Raw genomic sequence first — 23,463 nt, 5'->3', positions numbered from 1 at the left:
AAACCCCACAATCATCCAAAAGAAGTTAAGATTCTTTCCGCATTCTTGCAGCTCCAGATATTCTGCTGATGTTAAAAATCAGGAGTTTAGGGGTTTTATTCCTTAGGGTTTTAGTATGCTGGTAATATTCAGCGCCGTGCCCCAAAAACGAGTACAATTCCTTAGCTCTGAAGGGGATATGAGAATTCCCTCTCCTATAGGAGGAGGACATGGGAATTAACAAGTCTTGAAGTAGCAATAGTTAATATTCATGTTCATGAGTAAAACAAAGAGGGAAAGCTTCACTGCTAGGGGTACTTAGAAATGCCGAGTTATTAGTAATAATTTTCTTTTGAGCTGAAATTGCTTTCTTCTTTAGATTTTTCCAGTGTTGTTGAAAAGTTAGCATGAGAGGCTATAGTATCAGGAGCATACTGCTTCTTTTCTGTGACTATTTTATGAGTAAAATTTCAAACCCATTTCCATTCCTGAAGTATACTCACAAAGTCACATAGTTATTTTCATTTCCTGAAGGATTATTTTTTCTAGGTTTTAGTTTGAATTGTTCATTTACTGTCTGGGTGATATGTGGAATACATTCCAGGAACACAGTAGAAGCTGGGCTTTCATGGTTTGGTTTTTTTTTTTTTCATGCTGCCAATAACAGGAACCTCAGCTTTATTTCTGATAGTTGTTAGTCCTAAAGTGAACCAACAAAATGGGTCTTTAGTGACAAAAACAATACAGCTAATACTAAGGGAACCAGATCTGAAGTGTTAGGAACTAAGATAAAAGACTGGATTTTCAAAAAGGGCTTACCTGTAGCCTGTCTTTTTCTTTTGAAATAGGTGGCATTTTTATCAGACATCAATAGGAATAGATTTATTATTTTGAAAATTGTGCTCATCAAACTTGTTACTGTACTTAAGTATGCTTAGCTGTGAGTGAGCCACATCTGTGTTTGACCCAGAGGCATCTCCAGCTGTGGTCTTTCCATGGAGAGCCTGAGATTGTGTGAAAATGTCTTTGTTGACTTTTGCCTTTCTTCTTTAAAAGTGTGCATTGGTAATTTCTAGTCTAACCTCCCTACTTCTGGTAGGAAACTTGACTCAGCCTCAGTTTCTTTCCCAGCCTGCATTCCTACCACTTCCAAAAAGGAAAAAGTGTCATCTGTACACCTGGAGAGGAAAGGACCTTCTTTTTTTCCATGAATCACAGGACCATTATTCTCTGCCAGTGAATCACTGACAAATACCTTTAAAATACTGTTACTAAACTTGAAAATTGCTACTACCTTATCCTACGTATTTTTAATATGACTCAATATGATTCATTACCATGACACTTATAAGAAGTAGGATATGGGAGCTTCAAAATTCCCTTGAATTTCCAGCAACAACAAAAAAAAATCTGATATTGTACGTTATTAGATAACTGCTTTTGGGGTATGGTAGTCTAGAACTGTTGCACAGCATTGTATGTACTGGTTATGTATGTGCTTAGTGCATTGGGAACATGACCAAACGTTTGACAAGTGATGACGTAGGTAAAGAAGCAGAGAATCTTATCTCAAATGATTTCTAGAAAGAAAGGAAAGGAATATATTGCCTCAGGAATGTTTTACTTGACTTTGGCAAACATATACCTGGTTAAAGATTCCTCTTCATTTCTTTGCTACAGAAAGACACTTGTAGGATGAATTTTTGTAATGTAAGGAACTGTGCATTTCTCATTTGACAAAATTGGTTTGTTGAGTTCCAAAGAACTGTGTGAAAGTTATACAAAGTGCAGTTTTAGCCGTGAGTTTCATCTGACATTTACAGAGGTCATGTCAAAAAAGTCTCTGCACCTAAGAATGTGCAGTTATAAATCTTGGAAAATGACATTCTGTGGAGACATATATATATATATAAATATAAAATATATATATATATATATAAATATATATTTAAAAAAAATATATATACACACACACACAAAACATTTCAGTATCATGTTATTGTTAAGATAAATTTAAGAAGGGCAGTTTTTAGTGACTGAACTATTCCTAGGCTGGCAGCAGATTTTGAAACATGTTTTGTATTTTTGATGTCTGTGTTTTATAGAAGCAGAGGATAATTCAGTGTGGAAGGATTCTGTGGAGGTCATCTTGTCCAAGCTCTTTCTCAGAAACAGACAGCTTCGAAGCTGCTTTAGAGTGCTCAGGGTCACAGTCAGGTTTACTAAGAATAAGGAAAAAAATGGGTACTGAAATGAAATTTTACAACAAAATAGGCCACCACAAAAATATGAAAATGATATTTATATGTATGTCTGTGGAAATTAATTGCATTTTATTTATCCTTCTTTGTATTTCTTCTCAATAAAATCTATAATTGAGCATCATGGGAAATGCCTGAAAGAGAAGTCTTGAGTGTTATTCAACATATGAATGTGTTCAAAAGCTTACTTTAATTTATATTAAAAGAGAAGGTAATGCTAAGCTCTGCGTGCTTAGCCACTGGAGTAGTGCAGTGTTGGAAAGGTAAGTGGTGCAACACCAAAAATACTCAGTTATTTGCCTCTAGGATTTGTGCTTGAACTTCTAAGCCCTAGGGACCTTTTAGTTCATTAATAGGTTACCTTTTTATTCAGGATTACATGCCCTGAAGATCATGATTTTGAATAAGGCAGCAAATGAGGAGTTTTCCTCATGCATTTGCTTTGATGTGAGATTAAATAAGAGTTGGAAGGAAAATATTATCAAAATTACATCAATGGATATAAATATTTCAGAGTTTTAACATTAATGGTTAAGCATATACCTATTCCAGTAAAGAAATATAACCCAAGAAATTGTTGAAATACTTTAAGAAGATGCTAAACAAAAAACACCAATCAAACTGCAAGAACAACTAAATACACTCATTTCACATCTATGAATATGACAGTCAAATGGAAAAGAACAATAGCTTAGACAGTAACTTAGAACTTGGGTTTATTTCAGCACTTGTGATACTTCAGGGGTCTCAAATTCCCTTAAGTGCTTTGCACAGCAATGCTGTAGTGATCGTGCAATCTGTCAAAATAAACCCATTTAGGCATGCAGCAGTTTTTCAACACAAATACTTAGAGCTACAAACTGGTTTAACCAAGGAGTTTCCACATAATCTCAAGACATCCATTGGGGTTTTCACAGTGCTGAATTGTCACAGAATGGGATGAGAGGTGTCATCATTAGAGATGAACTGAAGTCAGCAGTAGGAGTTTTCTTCTTTCCTTTTAATTGCTACCACTATGTGCTGAAACCCTGTTGGTTTCCATGGCTTCAGTAAAATCAGGTTTCTGTTCCCTAAGTCCTTGTACAAGATGCAACTGTCTACTTCTGTCATAGAGTTACATTTAAACTTTAATTTCCCCGGTCCTAATTTCCTCAGTTTTTGCAGATAATTGCATTGTGAAAGTTTCAGTGATGATCCTGTCAAAGTTTAGTAAGTAGCTTGCTACTTGAAAAAGCTTTGCTGTTCTTTCAAGTCTTTTTAGTGTTTTACTCTATCTCCTGGTTTTCCCCACCCTCCTTATGTCAAGTTGCTATTACCACTTAGTGAGTGCTTTCCTTTCCTTGGTCTGACTATTTCACTTTCTCTTGTGAAGCCCTGGGAGCTCAGAAAGCTCTCGGGTCTGGCTGATGAGAAGTCTTCAGCTAGCCTGGAGTGACACCTCAGGACAAAGAAAGATAGACACATATATATATTTCTATCTTTTTTCCCCCCCCAAGTGAAGTGAAACTTTTCACTCCCCAGGACCAGCATTTCCCTTCTCTACTTTAATGATGAAAAATTTTGAATATTTCATTTTCTCTCATACTACATTTCACATACTCATCAGACTGCATTTTGTGACATGTGTTTGCTATCTCTGTAGCCAACTAAAAGGACATATGTTGCCCCACTTCTCTGTCTGAGACAAAACAGGCAAGGTCATATGGTCTATAATGCTGGAAAAGACAATTCTAACAGATATCACTGAAGTAGGACAAAAAACACATTGAAGAAAAAAACTAAGCATACATGTCTGTCACAGCTCAGAGGCTGTTAATATGAGCTTAATAGAGATAAAGTATTGAAAACCCAACCAGGAGAGAATTCACATCTATTATTTGGTTTCAATTTGTGTTTAAACAGAGGAGACACTATCACTTTTTCGTTAGTTGCTTCACTTTGGAAGTGGTTTTCATTCCTTGTCTAGATATGCTGTTTTACAGTGTTGTAGATTTCATGTGTATTATGAAAAGTAAAATCTCTTGGATCATTTTTTGAAATACGTCTTTTTTGAATCCCATACTTGGTCTGTGCAGCATTGAGAGAACCATATCACTCTACAGCTATCAAATGAGAGTAAGCATACGAAGCAGTTGTAGTCAAGTGTATTGTGGTTTTGTAATGAACTTGCTGAACCTGATAAGGGGCTTGAAAACAAATGGCATCATGAGAGATGAAAATCTGTACCATATGGAACATGATATAACTGTGGAGTCTCAAAACACTGACTCTAGGGAGTGTGCCAGTGTACGTGGGAGAAGTGAGAATTTCATGAATTATGTTACTCTTGAGTAGATTTGAAAGTAAAAAAGAGTTCAACAGTACTCTGGTAAATATGCAAATGTTCTTGTTCTCTGAATGAGACATAAATGCGACTTTGATGTTTAGGCTTTTGCAACTGGGGCTTTGGACAAAAACCCTGGAGAGGAGAAGTACAATACAGTACAGCATGTGCAAATACCTGAAAACATTGGTGGAATGATTGAAGTCAAAAGACAAAAGTAGATATGTCAGGATTAGTGTTATGGAGTGGGAGACAGCAAAAAAATCAGGCACTGTGTGGCAGAAAATGATTTGGTTATTTAGCTTGTATCACTCTTTCTTCAGAATGTAAAAACCAGTGCTAGTATAATTGCCAGATTGTGAAAGAATTGCAGAGCAGAATCCTGTCTTAAAGATGTCAGTGCCTGAGTAGGTGGGTTTAACAAACATTTTCTATCAAAATCCCAAATTGGATGAAAGTACATTGCATATTATAAAATCACCTATTTGCTTCAGTGGGATGAAGCATTAATGTTGTCTTGGTTTGAAAAGACAGGTGAGGAAGGCAGGAACCTCCCCTGAACTGGAAACTGTAAACCCCCTCCTTCCAAATTGTTATAAATTTGAAATTAAGAGGGTCTCTCAGGCAAAGATATGGGAGAAGGAATAACAGTTTTTTATTAGGGAAGAAAATAAAAAAATAAAATAAACAATGCGGTAATACAAAATACTGACAAAGTCAGAATATAACCTGACACCCTGTTGTTCAGGGTGTTGGTAACAGTCTAATTGAAATGGTGGCTGCTGTCTTCTTGGAGTAGTAGGTGTGGTTCTGTTGAAGGAGTGGTCTTGTAGAAGGGTGTCGTTTTCTTCTGAAGATCTAGTGGGAAAGGCAGCTGTTCTTTTGAGAATCTAGTGGAAAGGCTCTTTTGGTGTCTTAAAATCTCAGATTATATCCAGTTAGGAATGTTTGGCTTTTCTTTCTGGGCGGAGCATCTCACAATGGGATGTTGTAATTTTATCAGTCATGCAGTGACATTCAATAGCCCATTAACAGCAGATGTCTCCCTAGAGGGACAATTGGTTTGTGGAAGAGATAAAGAAAACTGCACAATTAATAGAAGATAACTGCCACACCTCTAACAGATGGTAAATAGAATACACACATTGCCTTGCAGTCTAGGACGAATGTGTTAAGCTGTAGTTTGCAATGTGACCGTGTGCTGTTGAACTGGGCATTGTTGAATGACAGGTAACACCTCCACTATATATGTGATGTTAATCTAAGCATGGCTGAGTGAAAAGTAGAAAAAAACCCTGTATAGGTTCACTGTCAGGTGAATAAAGGAGAGCTGTATTTTTTAGGTAAGAAATACTTTGTGGAGAAAAATCTTACTGAACAAAGTCTGCAGAAATATTCAGATCTCTACAGCAGTCTCACACGATCATCCACTTTTGGCTTGGAATATCTAGAGGTATTTCCTCCTTATAAGCATCTTAGGTGCCAAACTAGGTAACCTTACCTCTTTAATACAGAGAAAAAGGTCTTTCACAGACTGTTTCAGAGCTACAGCAAATCCTGGTCTGTATCTAATCCTCCCATGCCAATTATGGATGGAGTTGTCAACCTTTTGTCTCGTTTGTAGACAATGTTACTTGATTCACTCTGCTTGCCAACATCATTTTGTATTTTATTCTCCTGTCCCTTTCCAAAAAACCTAATTCCCCACAGTTTTCTAAGTTTCTCATTCACAGTCTCATTCTCAGCTTTCACTTTCTCATGCTGTCAAGGTACTTTTTGGAGAAACCGGGTCTTGTAGAACAAGAGTGAATGTGGTTTTTGGAAGGAGATTTGGGGTTTTGTTGTTTTTTTGTTTTGGTTGTTATTTTGTCTCATGGGAGAAGGTGTTGTCTTTTTCATCTGAAATGGAAGTATCCTGAGACAAGAACCCAAAGCCAAAGATGCTAACAACCTTAGCCAAGATTCAGATATTGGTGTTTTGTAAAACAGCTTTTGTTATTAAAAAGTACTCTGTGAGAGGTTAATTTTGGATATAATAAGAATTCACTGAGTAGTTCAGGCTAACTGTTTTGAATATCTGCAGAAAACTAATATTAGTTCCATATTTTACTTCTTAAAAGAAAGCTATGACTTCACTTAAGCAGAAATAGGAAAGTTAAAAATGAGTACAAAAAGATTATTAAAACTTCCTAAAATGCATAAAAGCAAGTTTCAAATGAAAGTGTCTCCCATTATGTTTCATAGTGCAAGGGGTTTTTTTTTTCCACCACCTGAAATAGACTCAACATTAGTTTATGAATTAACATTTCTTGCAGCAACATTTACTTAAAGGGACATGCTACATTAGAAGACTTGAACAGCAAAACCAAATTTTTTTTTTTAATAAAAAAAGCATAATTTCTAAACCAACACTATATCAGAATAGTGTGCCTTACAGGGTGAAAAAACACCCTGACTGTAGTAGCCAAAGTTGAAAAGCTTTAGCATTTTCATGCTTGTATGTGAAATTACAAAATTCTAACAAACTAATGCCAAGCATACACTGCCTTCACAGGATGTAGCTTATCTTTGTATTTAAGTATTTTGAAATTTTACATAAGCAAGATAAAAACAGCATTGCTTAGACTCAGGAAAGGTTAGTATTTTCTGAACCTAGAGATGATGAGTGCTCTTGAAAAGATGAAGGATAATTCCCATTGTAAAATGCACCAGACAACTTTTTAAGGAGCACCAGTAACAAAGTTGATAAGGTCTTTAACGACTGTAACGATAGAAGACAATTTAAAAAATAGTGTGTCTTTAGGAATCTGGGAATGAGTCAGCTATCATTCTGCGGGCATTCTCTTGACTAAACTTGCTCTGACCAAACCTGCAAGTTTAGGCAGCAATTCATACTTTAAAGTCATCTGTAAAAGAAAATATTCCAGAAATTTGGCTGTGAACACCAGAGTAGAGGTAGGAAGTGTACAGGAAAAAAACCCCTTAAACCGGGGTGGGGAACCAATATTAAACACCAAAATTAAAAGATCATTTAAGTAATAGAGGCTTTGGGATTATGTATTGTCACCTGAAACAGCTTTCAAATGCTGGAAACCATTTTGGGAAATACAATTACTCCCTCCGTCTTAGACTTTACACTGACTGATGGTCTCTGAAACTCTGATGACTTCCTGATATGCTGCAGTGTCAGGGTGAGGTTGCAGCAATAGTTAAGTTAATTCTGTGAAGTTCAACTATTTTTTTTTCTTACTTGGATGCTAGAGATTTTCAAAATCATGTCACTTCATAGGATTTTGACAAATTATTTTAGGTGCACTAAAGTAATTAACTCATTCAGAAAGCATCTATGTGAGTTCTGCTGTCACCTTATTGATTAGATTTTAAAAGAAATTTAAATAGAGATCATTTTGATGTAGAAAAAAATTCCTTTTGATTGTGGTAAGCCTGTTTAATATGGTGAAATACAAGTCATTTGTGTTGTAAAATGCAATCCCTTTTTCACCGAAGTACTCAGTCTGCTCTTGATATGCGTTTCTGAAATTCTTTCTCCTTCTGGACTTAATTCATCCATGATTTTTTTAAAGACTGAATGAATTTGCATCATTCTTAGTCAAACTTTCTTGAGGAGAAAAGAGACAAATGAGACACAATAAGGACAAAATAATTTGTAGAATTTTAGTGAAGGCTATCATCCATGCTGAACTGCAATATCATGGGAAAATAACTTCAGTAGCTCTTGGCTAAACTCTGTTCCTACAGAAGAATGTGGAGCACTTCTGTCAACTACTGAGAAAATAAAAAGGCTGCAGCCTGATATATGGCTGCTCATAGAGGGTGTAATGGGAGAACACAAGATGGAAGGCTAAGCAGGATTGGTCTCTAGGCCTTCTGGCTACCCAAAACCAGTACCTGCTGAGGGTTCTTATTTATTTTTGTGATCCTTATTTGTAAGTATAACAGTCTTGAGGGAAGAGATTCAAACTTACACGTTTTATTTTCTTTCCCTGGCATGTTAATAATCTGTCATCTTATTCTGTCCCCAAGTGTTGTGTTTCGGTGCTAGGAGAAGGTGTAACACCATCATCTGCAGTCATCCTGTGTGGCTGTCAGAGGTTGTCTGCCACCCCAGGGCCAGCAGAAATACAGTCAGGACTCTTCTCTGCCCGGGCTGAGCTATAAAGAATTCAGATGGTCCTTGTGGCATGCAAAGCCCTATTTGAGAAAGTCATAAAGGAGGCAGGCAGGTGTAATAAACCTCAAGACAAAGTGCTGACCTTCTCTTCACAGGAGAGCAGGAAGGCGGCCTCAGGGGCTGGGCTGCAAGAAATTGTTTTGATGTGGTAGTTTGACCTGATTTTCTGTGTTTGAAAAGTAAAGCTGAGCCAAGGGACAAATTTGAGCTTGGTGGTAAATCCCTGAGAAGCATGGGATATCCAGCATGAATAGGAGGCAATGTTTAGTTTAAGCCAAACTGGGCATGTTGTGCTATGCTAAGCCTTTTTTCAGTCTGTGTGCATGACTGGAGCCTTGCAACAAAAGGTGGGGAAGGTAGTAAGAAACTAAACTAATAATTAAAAAGTACATTCATCACATCTATTGCTGTGCAGTTTTATGCAAATTTTCTTGGTACAGTCAGTAACTAATTATATGAGGTTTTTATAGTAGTAGAAATTGATAGCTTGAACAAAGAGATGGAAAGGTTTAGGTCAAGAGATAATTTAGCTAATAGGAATTAAAACAAAATGCTTCGAATATGAACCTTTATATAGAATTATAGAATTGTGTATGTGTATATATATGTATATATTTGCACATGCTAATTATGATGTTTGAGCAATACCATTAAAAGTTTATAGGTCTGAGGCTTGTTCAAACTTCAACAAGTTGTTGAAGTGTTCGGATTTTTGCATAGATTTCTTCTGCTGAAGGATCCTGAAATAAAACAGGCAAGCATATTAAGGCCTAAATATGAATCTCAATTAAGAAGTATCAGTGGAGTATTCCAAAAGAGGAAGACTTTTTCTCCTCTTTATCAGCTGCTATTAGTTCTCATTAAGTATTTATCTGCATTGTCACCAGGCCTCGGAGCTCATTTTTAACTTGCTTTGTAAGCATCCAAGGGATGTAAGACTTGGAGTAGAAAGAGTACAGTGAATTAACTTGACAGATATTTATGGGGAACCACTCCCAAACATGAATCAGCATGACAGAAAGCATGAATGTTCCACCTTGGAAAATGCTGTGGCTAAGTGATGGTTCAGTTGTTGTTTTGGGCTGCGGGATGGCATTTTCATTGGTTCACATGAAATGGGAGGGTGACAGAAATGCCTGGAAAAGCTGTGAAGATAATTACCATACACTTTTTTTTTTTTTTTTTTTTTTCTGGAATGGGGACAAAGGAGGTGCAAAAACTAAAGGGTGGGGAACTATGCCTTGTGGAAATGTTCAGGAAGCATTGCAGTAGTAAACAGTACTTACTGGAACTTGGAATTACAGCTTGACAAGGGCAATGAGATTTCAGTACAACAACAATATGCTGGAGAACCTGCATGAATGCAGAGCATGGAGATGCGTGAGGAGAGATCTGCATGTCAGTATTTCTGCTCAGAACTGAAATACAGTAGCTCTTAACCAGAATGTTCCTATTGCATTATTTTTCAAACCGAGGCTCTCAAAAAGCCATGAGTGATTGTAGCTATGCTTTTAGCCTTGTTGGCTTTGATCTGAGGTACAAAGATTTTTCCATGCAGGCAAGGCAGACCCTTCATAAACCATAGTGGGGAAAAAGAAGTGTAATTGCTCCTAACTTTTGCGGCGAGTTTCTGGTGCAGTAAAGCCTTGCAGGGATGTATCTGTTTGTCAAGGCAGCTCGTGCCTGACAGCTTGTAGATCCTGTTGATCAAGTCAAGGACTACAGCCAGAATAATTGCTTGAAATTTTCTAGACACAGAAGTGCCAGTGAGGAGTGATACACTGTGCTTTTAAAAGGTTGCTCCTAAGGGGTAGAATGAGAACAGTCTTGCAGTATAACAGATGCACATTTATGGATAAATGTCAAGAATAGCAGTAATTCTCCTGAGAAGTGTGCAGCAGTGTTAGCACATCGCTGCTTACAGCCAGCATTGCTGTAGCACTTTTTAGCTCTAAAATGTTCAGGGAAAAGGATACAGTAGAAGGAAAACTGCACAGAAATATTTCCACCTAAAACATCAAATGCATTTTATGTGTTAAACTGTAACAATTAAGAACACACCACATAATAGACAAGCTTTGATAGTTTTTTAAAGCTCTTCAGATATATTTTTTTTAAACTGTGGTGTAGCTGTTTGTGTCTTGTGCTAATATTTATGCCCAGATTTGTCGTTGTTGTCCTCTTCTTTGCCTTTTCTATCAAAATTAGGTTTTGCAGACTTGAAAATCTACCTCTTTTCAGAAACACAGATTGCTGCATATTTTTAAATCTCTTTGAAGTTAATAACGAATGAACACAACTATTTTATTTTAAAGGTTTGTTGGGGTTTTTTGATTGCAAATCAAGTATTACTCAAAATTTCTAGAAATTTGCCCTTAGTTGTACTAATGTTTAGGGAGTTTGTTCCAGGCTTCCTGAAGTATGTATAAGTAGTCCTTTTTTCTTTCGTGTTTGACAGTTAGCTTATTTAATAATATGACACATAGAAAGGATTTCAGAAAAACACTCCTAAAGTATTTAGAGAGTGCATGTTACTGTAAAATCGGCTGTATAATTAGGTCTGTGTTAAAATGTTGGGAGAACAACCTGAATCTGAGATGATCCTAATGATGAAAGGGAGATTAAATCAAAGATTTATAATGCTGGCCTGGAGGTGTTTGCTAACTACAGAAAATGTATACAGAGTGTTTCAGTACTATAATGATTTCCACATTATAGCTGGCTGAGAAGCATTACAATATGTGCAGTCCTAAATCCATTTCCTTGGATTATAAATTAGTTCACAATTATACACTGATAGCAGAGCTGCACGTTGCGTGTTCGTCTCTTGGGTAATGAGAACTGCATCTCTTGTGAATGCAGAATGCTGATAACAGCATTCAGAATCTGACATGCTGCAGGCAGGCAACATGTAGGCTTTCACACACAAAATGCATCACTTTGAGTGCATTGAAGTACAGTTGAAAAATGCAGAAATGACATTTGATTTAAATTATTTAGGAAAAAAATGTATGGAGCTGCCATTTTTATTAATAACTTTCCTCACTAGAACAGAACTAGATACATGATCACAAGCAGCAGTAAAAGAAACAAATACCCAATAGTCTGAGAAGCTAATGAAAGAAAAGTATTTTAGTGCCCTAAATATACTTCATTTGCAGTACATATACTGCAATATGTGTGCAGTTATATCACTGTGATAAGTCTAAATGCCTAGCTAAAAATACTTTTGGCTGAGAGGCCCTTAAAGAAGCACGTATTGCATTGAATTTTACAACATTCCCTATGCATCACGGGTTCTTAAACCTGCATCTAACTTCTTATAAATAAGAAAGAATCCCTTGGGAAAAAAGTTAATTCACACATGAAAAACAAAACAAAACATGTACTTATGGTTGACTTATATAGAAAAGCATAACCAATATATGATTCAAAAAAATAATTAGAATAGTGGTTTTGAAATGTGTGTGAAAAACAGTGACTTAATTTGCAAGACCATGTATGTGTGTACATATCTATGTACCTTTCATGATATTCTCACAAATAGTATAAACAATAAGTGAGATTATTGAGTAGTGTCTTATAATATCTTTCAAAAATTTTGTCCTAGCAGATCTAGGATGAAAGAAGTACTCTTGTTTAGTGGATTTTTTTGTTTGTTTGTATTTGAGGCATTTCAGTCTTCAACAGAAACTGGTATAGTAAAATACTTCAGAGTTAGATGTTTTTCACTGTTTCTGTGTATAAATTACAGTCATTTTGAAAGTCTTTTTTCAAAGCTCTGAAATGTTTCTAGCCTCTAGCTCTCATTGACTTGGATGAATTAATATTGGAGTTCAGATGCTAATTTATGTGACTGCTTTTGAAAACAAATTTAGGTCAAATCCTGTTTCTGTAGGAGTATCCATTAACTCTGTCATTAGCTCCAGGAAATCTTTCTGTTCACAGCCTCTGTTCTTTAACTGACAATTAATTTTTTCAGACTGAGTCACCTGCCTTCAAGTGTGGAGTTGCCAAATAGTGTGCTTTCTTTAAGAAGCAAGGTTCCTTTTTCATGCAATGCAAATGAATTCTGTAGAAATCTAGCATCTGAGTGATGGATTTATTTTTTATATTTTTTCCAGGGAAATTCTGGCCTGGGGTTCAGTATTGCTGGAGGAACAGATAACCCACACATTGGGGATGATCCTGGGATATTCATTACTAAGATTATACCAGGAGGAGCTGCAGCAGAGGATGGAAGACTCAGGTAAAAACAAACTTATTACATGTGTTTGGAAACAAAATGTGTAATTATTATAATTGTTCTCTGGGAGCCACATGCCAACTGGATCTTTCATGGGGTTAGGGAAAGCAAATGACATGACTGGAGTCTCCTTTCTGCTAAGACAGCTGATTGAAGGAGCTTAGAGCAACGGGATAAGGGTGGTTAAATCCTGCATAATAGAGAACATTTGATGGGCCACCTCCTTCTTAGTACCAGGTATTTACTTTAGTGCAAAAGGTAAGATGGAGGGCAGCAGGAGGAAACCTGAATATCAGCATGCAAGTCTTCTCTGCCTGGCCTCTGTGTGTTCATGACTCAAGAACTACACATTTGTCTTACGCATTAAGCTATCAAGACTTCCCAAACTACAAAGCCATTTCTAAATAATCATAGCTATTTGTAGATGCTTCCTGTTATTTGGCTGCAGCAGTGAGATGTGTTTACTGCTGTTTCCAAACATTTTTTTTGTTCCATGAGGATGTGATGGCTGTGCTGTATGTTTTGAGTCATCTCCAGAGTGGTCTGCTGGCTTAGATTCTGAAACAAACATACAAATCACTTGATGGGGGTCTCAAATACATGGCAGCATCTTCCTTAAACAAGAGGAAGTGCTTGTGTTTGTCTTTTCTTATGGACTGAATGCAGAAAGGCTTCCATCTATCACAGAGGCTGCCACCTTACTGCTGGTTGTGCAGCCTGCTAATGCTCCCAAAAAGCCAATTTAACTGGAAAAACTTGGGAAAAAATTTTGATGCTTTCATGGTCTCAGCACTGAAATTGGCTCTGAGAGCCTTTGCCAAAAACAGATGGTCTAAAATTCATAAAAAGGCTTCCAGATGGAAGCAACGTTTTTCCTGAAGCCTTTTCCTTTAATTCAAAGCTAAAAGAAAGAGGAATTGGCCAGTTTAAAGAGCAGGTTTGGGATATTTCTTATGTTACAGTAATTATTTAATTTTGGAAATTATTTTTTTGTTTTTACTATGATAGTGATGAAGAGTCATGGTGGTTGGCAGTGACTGAAAAATTTAGTTTTAACTAAAATTGCACGTAAAAGGAATGGAACTAATACCAAGTAACTTTATGACTAAAATGCAGCTATCTACCTCTAAGCTAGTCTCAAGAAAAGCCTAAGCATTTGTAGGTTGTGATTCATCTCATCCTAAAGTCAATGCCTAAAATAGAACAGAAGAATAAAAGAGCCTATATTTTCATTGGTGACTCAAATGAAAAGGAGTTCCTTTGTCTAGTCCAGCTGTATTGATCTGTACTGTAAATGTCTGCATTGGGCCAGGTGAGCTTCATGGAAAACACAGCATGAAGAAACAGCAGTGTTTGGAAATCATGCTATAGAATTAGACATGATGAACAACATAAAGGGGTTTTAAACCTGAAACTACCTTTCTACTAAAAAAAAAGAATCCCCTGCAAAAAAACAATGGTTTCTTTTTGGTAGAAATTTTAATTACATATGAAAACTTTTGTAGTTTAAGCTATTGAGAAGACAGAAGCAATTGTGGTATTCTGCTATCTTTGCAAAAAATCAAATATTTCATAACTCATCCCTGTATTAAATAACTACTGTAGATTTAGCTCATGATTGTGTTGTAAACATCTAGGAAAGACCTTCTAAACCCACAAAAAGTAGCATACTAAGGCAATTCATTAATTGTTTTCAAGATTAGATGTGGCAAACTTTGTGTTTTGTAATAAAAGGTTAGCAGTACAAGTATAATTATCTTATTACTAAAACTTACATAATGTTTTAAGCATATATTTGGTATGGTCATTCTTCCTACTCTCAGATTTTAGAAAGACTCCTCCTTTCCTTGTTTTATCTGGCAAATGGGTTTTACTTTGCTGCAAAGTTACAATTCTGTCACTTTTTAGGAACGCCTGAAAACGTAGTTATCAGTGGTCATTACTGATATGCCACTGAAGGGCCATATTCTGGGGCAGTCTTCACTGAATTACATGATAATTAATTTTTCATAACAGAGTTTATCAGCTAGGGCCACTCTGTAGGAACAAAAGCTTAACAACTTGCAGTAACAACTACTAAGGGTAGTGATAACATAGTTTTCTTATCAAAAGCCCAATTTTTAATTACCTAAGAATGAGAGATTGGTGTTTATAGACTGAAAAATATATACTTTCTTGGTCTGCTTTTCTTTCACACTGCCTGCAGATACTCTACATTATGTAGCAGTGTGGGCTGTCTGAACTGGCTTCTATATCTGCTGTCTGGTTTTAATCACAAAAGCCTGTAAAATCACTTCCACTGCATTTTACATGACGTCCCTTTGATCTGACTTAGGTGAGTGAAGTTCTTCAAACAGCAAGACTATGAAAGCAACCTGTAAGAAATTGACTTCATGCTCCAGACCCTTGGGAATATTTTACATGAATGTATGGGTTGACAGGGGAGGAGTAGGTCAACTGAATTTTCACGCAAGTCCAACAAAAGCAAATGCAGCCTACTGCACCTGTATGGTTGAACTGACTGGGGCTCCCAGGACGAGTGATGAGATCTGAATCTTGACTCCATGTTTCAGAAGCCTGATTTATTATATTATGATATATATTATATTAAAATGCTATATTAAAACTATACTAAAAGAATAGAGAAAAAAGAATCCATCAGAAGGCTAGAAAGGACAGGAGAGGAATGATAACAAAAGCTCGGGACTCTCAGAGTCCGAGCCAGCGGACTGTGATTGGCCATTAATTAGGAACAACAAAGATGCACCAGTCACAGATGCACCTGTTGCATTCCACAGCAGCAAAGAGTTATTGTTTACATTTCTTTCCTGAGGCTTCTCAGCTGGAATACGAGAAGAATCCTAGCAAAGGATGGCTACATCCAGTATCATGGCTACACACCTGCGATGGCATAACTCTCCAGTGGTAGATGTATAGTTATAAGTACATAAATATCAGGTATAAACACCTGATGGGAGAGAGTGAAGATGAAGCCAGACTTTTATCAGTAGTGTCCAGTGACAGGGCAAGAAGCAATGGACAACGAGCACATGAAGTTTCATCTTATCATCGGGAAACTCTTTTTTTTGGTGAGGATTACTGGACATTGGTAACTCAGAGAAGTTGTGGGGTATCCACCCTTGGAGACATTTAAAACCTGACTAAACATGTTCCTGGACAATCTGAAGCAAGTAAACTTGCTTCAGCAGAGACGGTTTGACAATGGGCTCTCAAGAAGTGCTTTCCAACTTAAATGACACTGTGATTCTTAAATTTGGCCTCAGCCAGCAGTGTCCACTGGCAGCACTGAAGACCAGCATTGAGGTGAGCAGAGATGCACAAATGACTGGAAGCAACAGTCACATGTTGCAATAAGGAAACTTCCAGTTGTGTCTGAGGACAAACGAGATCTCTTTAATGTAACTCTTTTCCAAGAGGTTCAAAATTAATCTGGATAAATTCCTAGTGTATATAGTTGAACTTTCAATTTGGTTCTGCTTTGGGCAGGAGATTGGACTGAATGACCTCCAATGGTCCCTTCCAGCCTGAATTGTTCTCCAAATCTGCAGATTACTCTTGTGAATAAAACCTGAGTGTGAGACTGAAACAAAGGTGATTAAATTCCTGGGGTTTTCCTTTAGTGGGGAACAATACTTTTATTGACAGCAGGTACAATGCATAGAGCAGGTTTGTATCACTTCATGACCCATGTCTCCACTTAAAAAAAGGCAATAATTATCAGCCACTTTAGACTTCACTCATCTTAATAAAAAAATGCCCTTTTTTGAGAGACTTCCTGAACTTTCAAAAATCAGAGGTGCACATAACCACAGGACATCTCAGGCTGGAAGTGACCCATCAGGATAATTGAGTCCAACTCCCTGCTTACTTCAGGACTACTGCTAAAACTAAATCATGTAACTGAGAGCATAGTCCAGATGCTTCTTGAGCTCTGTCAGGTGTGGTGCCACGACCATTTCACTGGGAAGCCTCTTCCAGGGATGAACCATGGTCTGAGTGGAGAACCTTTTCCTCATGTCTAGTCTGAATTTCCCCAGAGCAGCTTCATTCCTTTTCCTCATGTCCTATTGCAGGTCACCAGAGAGGGGTGATCGGCTCTCCTCAAGGAAGTACTAATGGATATGTTTATGTATTACTCTCCCTGAAATGCCCTGGCCTGTAGAACAAGTGTGAGAGTTATCACACTGCACAACTCAGATTTTAGCAGACATTTAGGTCAGTACACTATCACCTCATCTTGCACAATAAAGCTATGGATATAGTATAAGTTTATATGTAGTAAATAATATAAAATACATAATTTGATATATATTTGATGGAATTTTAAGAACCATTTTAGATGTAATTATTTATCTAAACAGGACTATAATAAACTTAGAACTAAATGGAGATTTTTTTTTTTCTCTGAATGCTTCATGCCATGTTTCTCTGAAGATTGGAGTTTCAAGTCAGGGATAGACAGAGAACATAAACTCTCTCAAAGTAGCAGTCATTCCACTGTGTTGAAGGAGAATTTCTCTCAACAGTTTGATCTTTTAAGACTTTTGATGCATAAAAACTTCTTCTGTCTCATTAATGTTGGTTGTCCACGGGCAAACATCTACTTTTTAATAAAGATGCACTGAATTTGGACTTTTCTTCTCTGGAAGAAAAAGAATTCCAGTACTTATGGCTCAGTGCCTTTTTTGTTTTATTTACATTTGTGTCAGAGAAAATAAAAGTGTTTGTTTCAGTTGCCTACATAAAACAAAGAATTTCAATATAATATTCAGTAGTTACTTCTTTTGGCTTATTGATCATAAGTGAACCTCTGGCTTCTAAAAGGCAACACATATAACACCATTCATCATTCTGTGAGAACAAGAGTGATCAGCTTATGGAATTAGAAGCACAGTTTAGTGGCAGAACTTTATTGGGGGAAGAAAATGACTAAAATAATAATGCAAAGCTTTCAATTATGATCAAGTTTAAAAGAGCACAGACTCACAAGATATTAATATATTTTTAGCAATCACAAATCAAAACTATTTTGAGTCAAGAATCACTCTTGTTGATTATAGTTTCTCGCAGTCTAAATTTGATTTCATGGTAGAGATAGCTTTCTCAAAAAGCTTTCTTGCTCTACAGGAATGAGAGGGTCATATGAGTTCCTTATGTATTGCTATCAAAAATATCTTCTTGAAAAGACAAATTTGAAAATGTGACTTTTAAAAGGTGGTAGTATCTAAAAAAGTAAATAAAACAATCTTGCATAGAACAAGAATTCAGATCTTATTTTTTATACCAATCATTTGGTCACAGGAATCTTACTGAACCTGTAATACTAAAGTCAGTTATTGCATATGTGACAGAATATGAATCAGTTAATTCACAAGACTTTGAGATAGATTTGGACATTCTTGAGCTTGACTTTCAAGGATTGTACCAGAGGTTTTTTTGGTTACTTTGGTTTTTAAGCCTGAGCTGTACTCAAGAGGAAAGAGGGTTGATAGTTCATACGGGGGCTGAGTCCAAGGGCAGAAACTGGTTGTGCCTGGGGGGATGCACATTGCCCTGGTTAGCTGCCCAGACCTAAGGCTGCTTCCTTCATTCTTTCATCTAGGAAACTGATTTCCAGTCTCTTCCCATTTGTGAACCTATCAATTGTTTTTCCTTAAGAATGTGGACATTTGTAAGGAGAACTTCAACAGGTTGAGAAAATCAGATCAATTGAGAGTTACCTTTGGCAGACTAATCAGAAACAGCGCTGGTAGCCCCACCTAGCTGAACATCATAGGTTAAAATGTTAACCCATGCTGTTAGGTTAACATTTTAACCTATGATGTGCATTGATCTTTCCTTAGTTAATGTATCTTTCCTTTTTTTAAATTACTGATTGCTAGAAGGTTTTGTGTTGAAAAGCTGCTATGGCATGCTATGTTGCTCTACCATCACCTTGCCAGTTTTCCTCATTGGATTTCCTCCTATCTCAAAGTGATTTGGTGTGAAGAGAGGAATGTTACACAAGTGCTAATGGCAGGAGACAAGAAGCAAAATAACTTGCCTTCAGTCATTCAGTAAATCAGGGAGAAAGCTTGGAATAGAGTAGTGATTCCTTCTCTCATGTTTCTGTGCCTTAAAGGCTTCAGTTATATGCCTACCAGCAAAGTCTCTAAACAAATTAGATTGGTATTCTGTTTAGTTGTCTACTAACCTGCTAGTGAAGTGTCAAAGATTATAAATTTAGGTAGCTATATGTAGCAAGAGAGGAACTCTGAAAGCCCTTTCTCATGGATATTTGTAGGGGGAAAAAAAGGTTGTGTTCTGATCAAAATGTAAAAATAAGTCTGTGTTTCACTAAAATGAAACAGAGAGGAAAAATTCATTTCATGCTATTAATTCAAAGCTTGAAAAGTGGAATTGAGAAACACTGAAGCCCAGATCTTTCCAGCAACAGGCACACAGTTGTTGGCCATTGGTGTCCATTTGTAGCTCTAGATTGCTTGCTAAAAACTGAATTGAGAATGATGCTATGAGGCCTTTTCAGATTAATGTGAAGAGCCCTTCCCACATCATGTTCTATACAAGCATGTCATGTGCCTCTAATACAGCTTGGGAACTGGCTTTATTTCACCATCCTTATATATCAAAACAGGAGTGTGTCTGCTTTGTGATTAGTTGCCTTAAGTTCCTGTTAACTTCTGATCCTGTACTAAGCCTATCAGTACCAGGTCTATGCACGTTGCAATGGCACATGGCTTGTTCAGGATGTTGTTATAATTACGGTGCTGCCACAAAACACTGATTCATATCTGCACTGTTTACAGGCCTCTGACAATGCTATTAGTTCAGTACATAATTTAGCAGTAAGTTAATAAAGAAGCATTCACCCTATTAGGCAAAACATGCTTGCTTTGCAGACAGTCATAAATTAGATCATGAAATATTGACTGTTCACTCTGTCCTGGTTTGTGTTAGGAAATTTGATCTTATTAAATCTGTTTGTCTGTGTAGTTGTGTGTATCTTTTTTGAGCTACCATGGAATTGAGAAAAAAAAATAATTACCACGGGCGATCTACATGAAAAAGCCAGGTCACAAAATCCAAATCTGATTTTCATACATTATTTTCAAAGTTGAACATGTCTTACCATGGCTCACGTTTTAAGTAAACAGCTTATATGTCTTACCATCAATGGAATACTGGACCACGTAATTTTGTTCTCTGTTGTCTGCACCACTTCATTTTTTTTTTGGCTGAATCCTTCTTTCTCTTTTTTTCCTATGTGAATTTTGCATTCTTTGTTCAATATTGCAGGTCCCCAGTATGTCTCTGAATTGGTTTATACTTTATTATTTATCATAATTTATATTATGCTTTTCCTATTTTGAAAATAACGTGGTAGGCTGTAAAAATTATTTTATGAGATACAAGGAAAGTAAAATTATGTTTTAACAGCTGAATTGTCAGGCAAAGAGAATAGAAGTTAATGAGTAATAAAAGGTACCTCTCGGGATTGTGGTATTTGAAACTGATGAATTTTAGGAACCTCTTTGTAGACATTGGTGATGGACATTTTTATAGAAGTTTTATTTTGTAACACAGAGCATCAGTACCTTCCCCCATACATTTCTGAACTGTTTTTACACTGATTGAATTCCACTGCTTGTGACTAACACTTAAGCTAATTAGCATGGTACTAGGACTCTAGATTATGTAATGCCCATTGCACTAGAAGTTCCATGCAATGGTACTGAACTGGTTAACAGGTCTCTCTCCAAAGAGTTCTTTTATTACCCATCCTGCCTGAATTACAGTCGCCCCAGAGTGCTGCAGTAGCAGAACAGCATCATGCAGCCAAATCCAAGTGATTATTTCATCATGTTTGCACTAATACTGCAGTTACGAGTTTAAATAGCTCAGTGACAATTCATCTGGAAGAAGCTTTCTGTGGTTGCATACATTAGAAATCATCAGCTTTCAGTGCTCTAGTATTAGTCAAGGCAAAAATATTTCGTATCTCTTCCTGTACTCAACAGTGTAACACTCTAGGGTGCTATTGAATTTTTCATTTCTTTCAATTTTCATGAAACCTGAAAATAATATTTTAGATGAAAAAATAAACTGACTTGAGTGACCATAAAAAAAAAAAAGTTCTTTTTAAGCAGCAAAGATCTGATTTTAAATCTTCTAAGAAAAAACTTAGTCAACATTTTTGTTTCTGACAGTCAAAACCACTAATACCTGGTGAGGCAGTTCATACTCTGTCAAAACTCCTGGCTGTGGTTTGCATAAAGAATTTGGACTTTCAGACTTTAGCCAAGCCATATTTTCTGATGATACATGTTACATTCCTTACTGCACTTTTGTTGCAGCTGTTAGAGCAAGGGTTCCTCAGAATATGGGAGTTTCAGTGTCAAACTTACAAGATGTAGGAAAACTTTGTTTTGATGTGCTACTCATGTCATGCCAGGCTGTGTGTTACTCCAAATCACAGCAACACAGACAAGCTTGGTGTTTTCTCTGTGGGGTACCTTTTTCCACTCTACTCTGAGTTGCAGCTATGTTGTGTGCAACCTAATGGTACTGATGCTCTGAAGCTGGTGGAGGTTCTTACTGAACTTGAACAACGTGTTTTCTCCTCCTCCATTCGTTTTAAGGCTGCACCTATGTTGGGAATAGCTATTCCAATCACACCTAAGCAGGAGGGAGGGTTTTCTGCTTGTCAGTGCAAGCACAGTGCTGCTCATTTTGTGCTCAACTTGCTGGGCCTGATCTTTGGTAACACTTTTCTTCTTTTGTGCTCAAGTTTCCCCATTTGTAAAATGGATACAGTGATCATTATCTTTGCCTCACGGGGGTTGTTGTGAAGCTAAAACGAGTTCATATTTGCAAAGCCCTTTGAGAGCCCCAGATGAAAAGTACTTGTAAAAATCCTGAACCTGGGATTGCCTCCTGGCTTATCTGTTGTAACTGGTTTTCCTGCACAAACCTGAACGTGCTGCAGACTCTGCTGCTGTCAGCTGGGAGGATTTTAACTTGTATTGAGGAGCAGCTGAGCAGGTCAGTGCCTTCAGCAGGCAAAGATCACCTTGGTCCCAAGTGAGCACCTTGGCTGTCCCCTGGCTGGACATGCCACAGCCTGGCCCCGAGTGCTGCCATTCCCGTGGCACTGGGGACAGCCGGACCGGAGAGCTCCGAGGGTAAGTCAGGGCTGTGAAGCCAGAGCTGTCCCTGCCTTCTACCACACCTACAGCGCCTGGCCCGCGGCGCTTTCCAGTACCTGCCAAGCAGCCCTGCAGCTGGGAGGAGTTTGGCTGCTTCCTGATGCCCTCATTCATCCTGGTCTTTACAGAGATTTGTTTTCTTTCCCTTTCCTTTATCCCAACACCTTCCTCTCACAACACCCCACAGCTACCTACGCCTTCTTCTGCTCATCCTTCACCTCTCCACTGTTCCACTCCGGCCTCAGCTGTTGATGGGCAGATATGACTCCTTTCCTGTAAGCAGGAATTTTCCTTCTGGCCACCATTAGAGGCTGCCAGAGCCACCCGGATCAAGCCGAGCCAGCAGCAGGGGCTGGATGTACTGGGAGTTCCAGCACGCAGTTGCTGGTAGGAGTAGTTTCCGAAGGAAAGCATCGTTCATGGCAGTGGCAGGAGACAAGACGCAGAGAGACTGAGGATAACTTGGGAGTTAGAGAACCGACAGAGGAATGGAAAAATGTGGTAAGAGCAAAGGATATCAAAACTGAGGATTGAGGTGGATGAGAAATATAGAGGGAAAAGAAATGCAGGGTGGGAGAATATTTTGGGGGAGGGGAACATAAAAAGTAAACATTGGTTCCTATAGATCTTGCAAGAGGTTAATAAAGAAAATTTGATACAAGTTTGAGTGCATTTAAGAGAATGCTTATGGAGCCCCTACCAGTCCCAGCATCCTGCCCACCTTTCACATGCCCCCTCCTCTTCCTGCTCTGTCCTGCCCATGCTTCCCTGTCTGCTTCCTCAGCCATCCCCTTGCCGCCATGAACTCGCCATGGAGCACAGACATTTAAATACAGTTCTGTGGGCAGGCTGGGGCTGCTGCCTGGGCAGTGTCTGCAGGTCTTACCTGGTGGAGCTGCTGGCCTCAGTCTCCTTGTGCCTGTGTCTGTGCTGCACTGCTGCAAATCTTTTGCCTTTCGTAAAGTTGTGCTTAATTTCCACTAAGTTGAGGTGGGAATCAGGTCTGCAAAGTGCAAAATTTTCTTCCACGTTTGGATAATTGTTTTGATTTGTTTTTTATACTTGTATGTCTGGTTCATTTCCAACCCAGCTGCTTTACCTTGACGTATGTTTGTGTATTGGAGTCCCAAAAACTCTGTTTGAAGAGGATGCTAATTATGCAGAGGACATTTTAAAATGAATAATGTGGGAAGTGTAAGATCATAAACTCTGTACAAAATTACCACAGGTGTGGC

At 37.7% G+C, this 23,463-nt stretch overlaps 1 protein-coding gene across 28 annotated transcripts in view; it reads left to right on the top strand.

Annotated features, from left to right (window-relative positions):
- DLG2 (discs large MAGUK scaffold protein 2) overlaps positions 1-23,463 on the top strand; it is a 982,417-nt gene that overhangs the window by 646,569 nt on the left and 312,385 nt on the right. For all 28 annotated transcript variants that reach the window (XM_039718578.1, XM_039718592.1, XM_039718586.1 and 25 more), the window contains one exon: positions 12,880-13,004. In XM_039718578.1, the coding sequence (XP_039574512.1) occupies positions 12,880-13,004 (125 nt within the window). The remainder of the gene's footprint in view (positions 1-12,879; positions 13,005-23,463) is intronic.

The sequence above is a fragment of the Passer montanus genome, unplaced genomic scaffold, assembly GCF_014805655.1.
Source record: "Passer montanus isolate IOZ18808 unplaced genomic scaffold, ASM1480565v1 scaffold4, whole genome shotgun sequence".
Taxonomy (NCBI): domain Eukaryota; kingdom Metazoa; phylum Chordata; class Aves; order Passeriformes; family Passeridae; genus Passer; species Passer montanus.
Note: the sequence above shows the minus strand (reverse complement) of the source record. Positions and strands in the feature narration are given on the sequence as shown.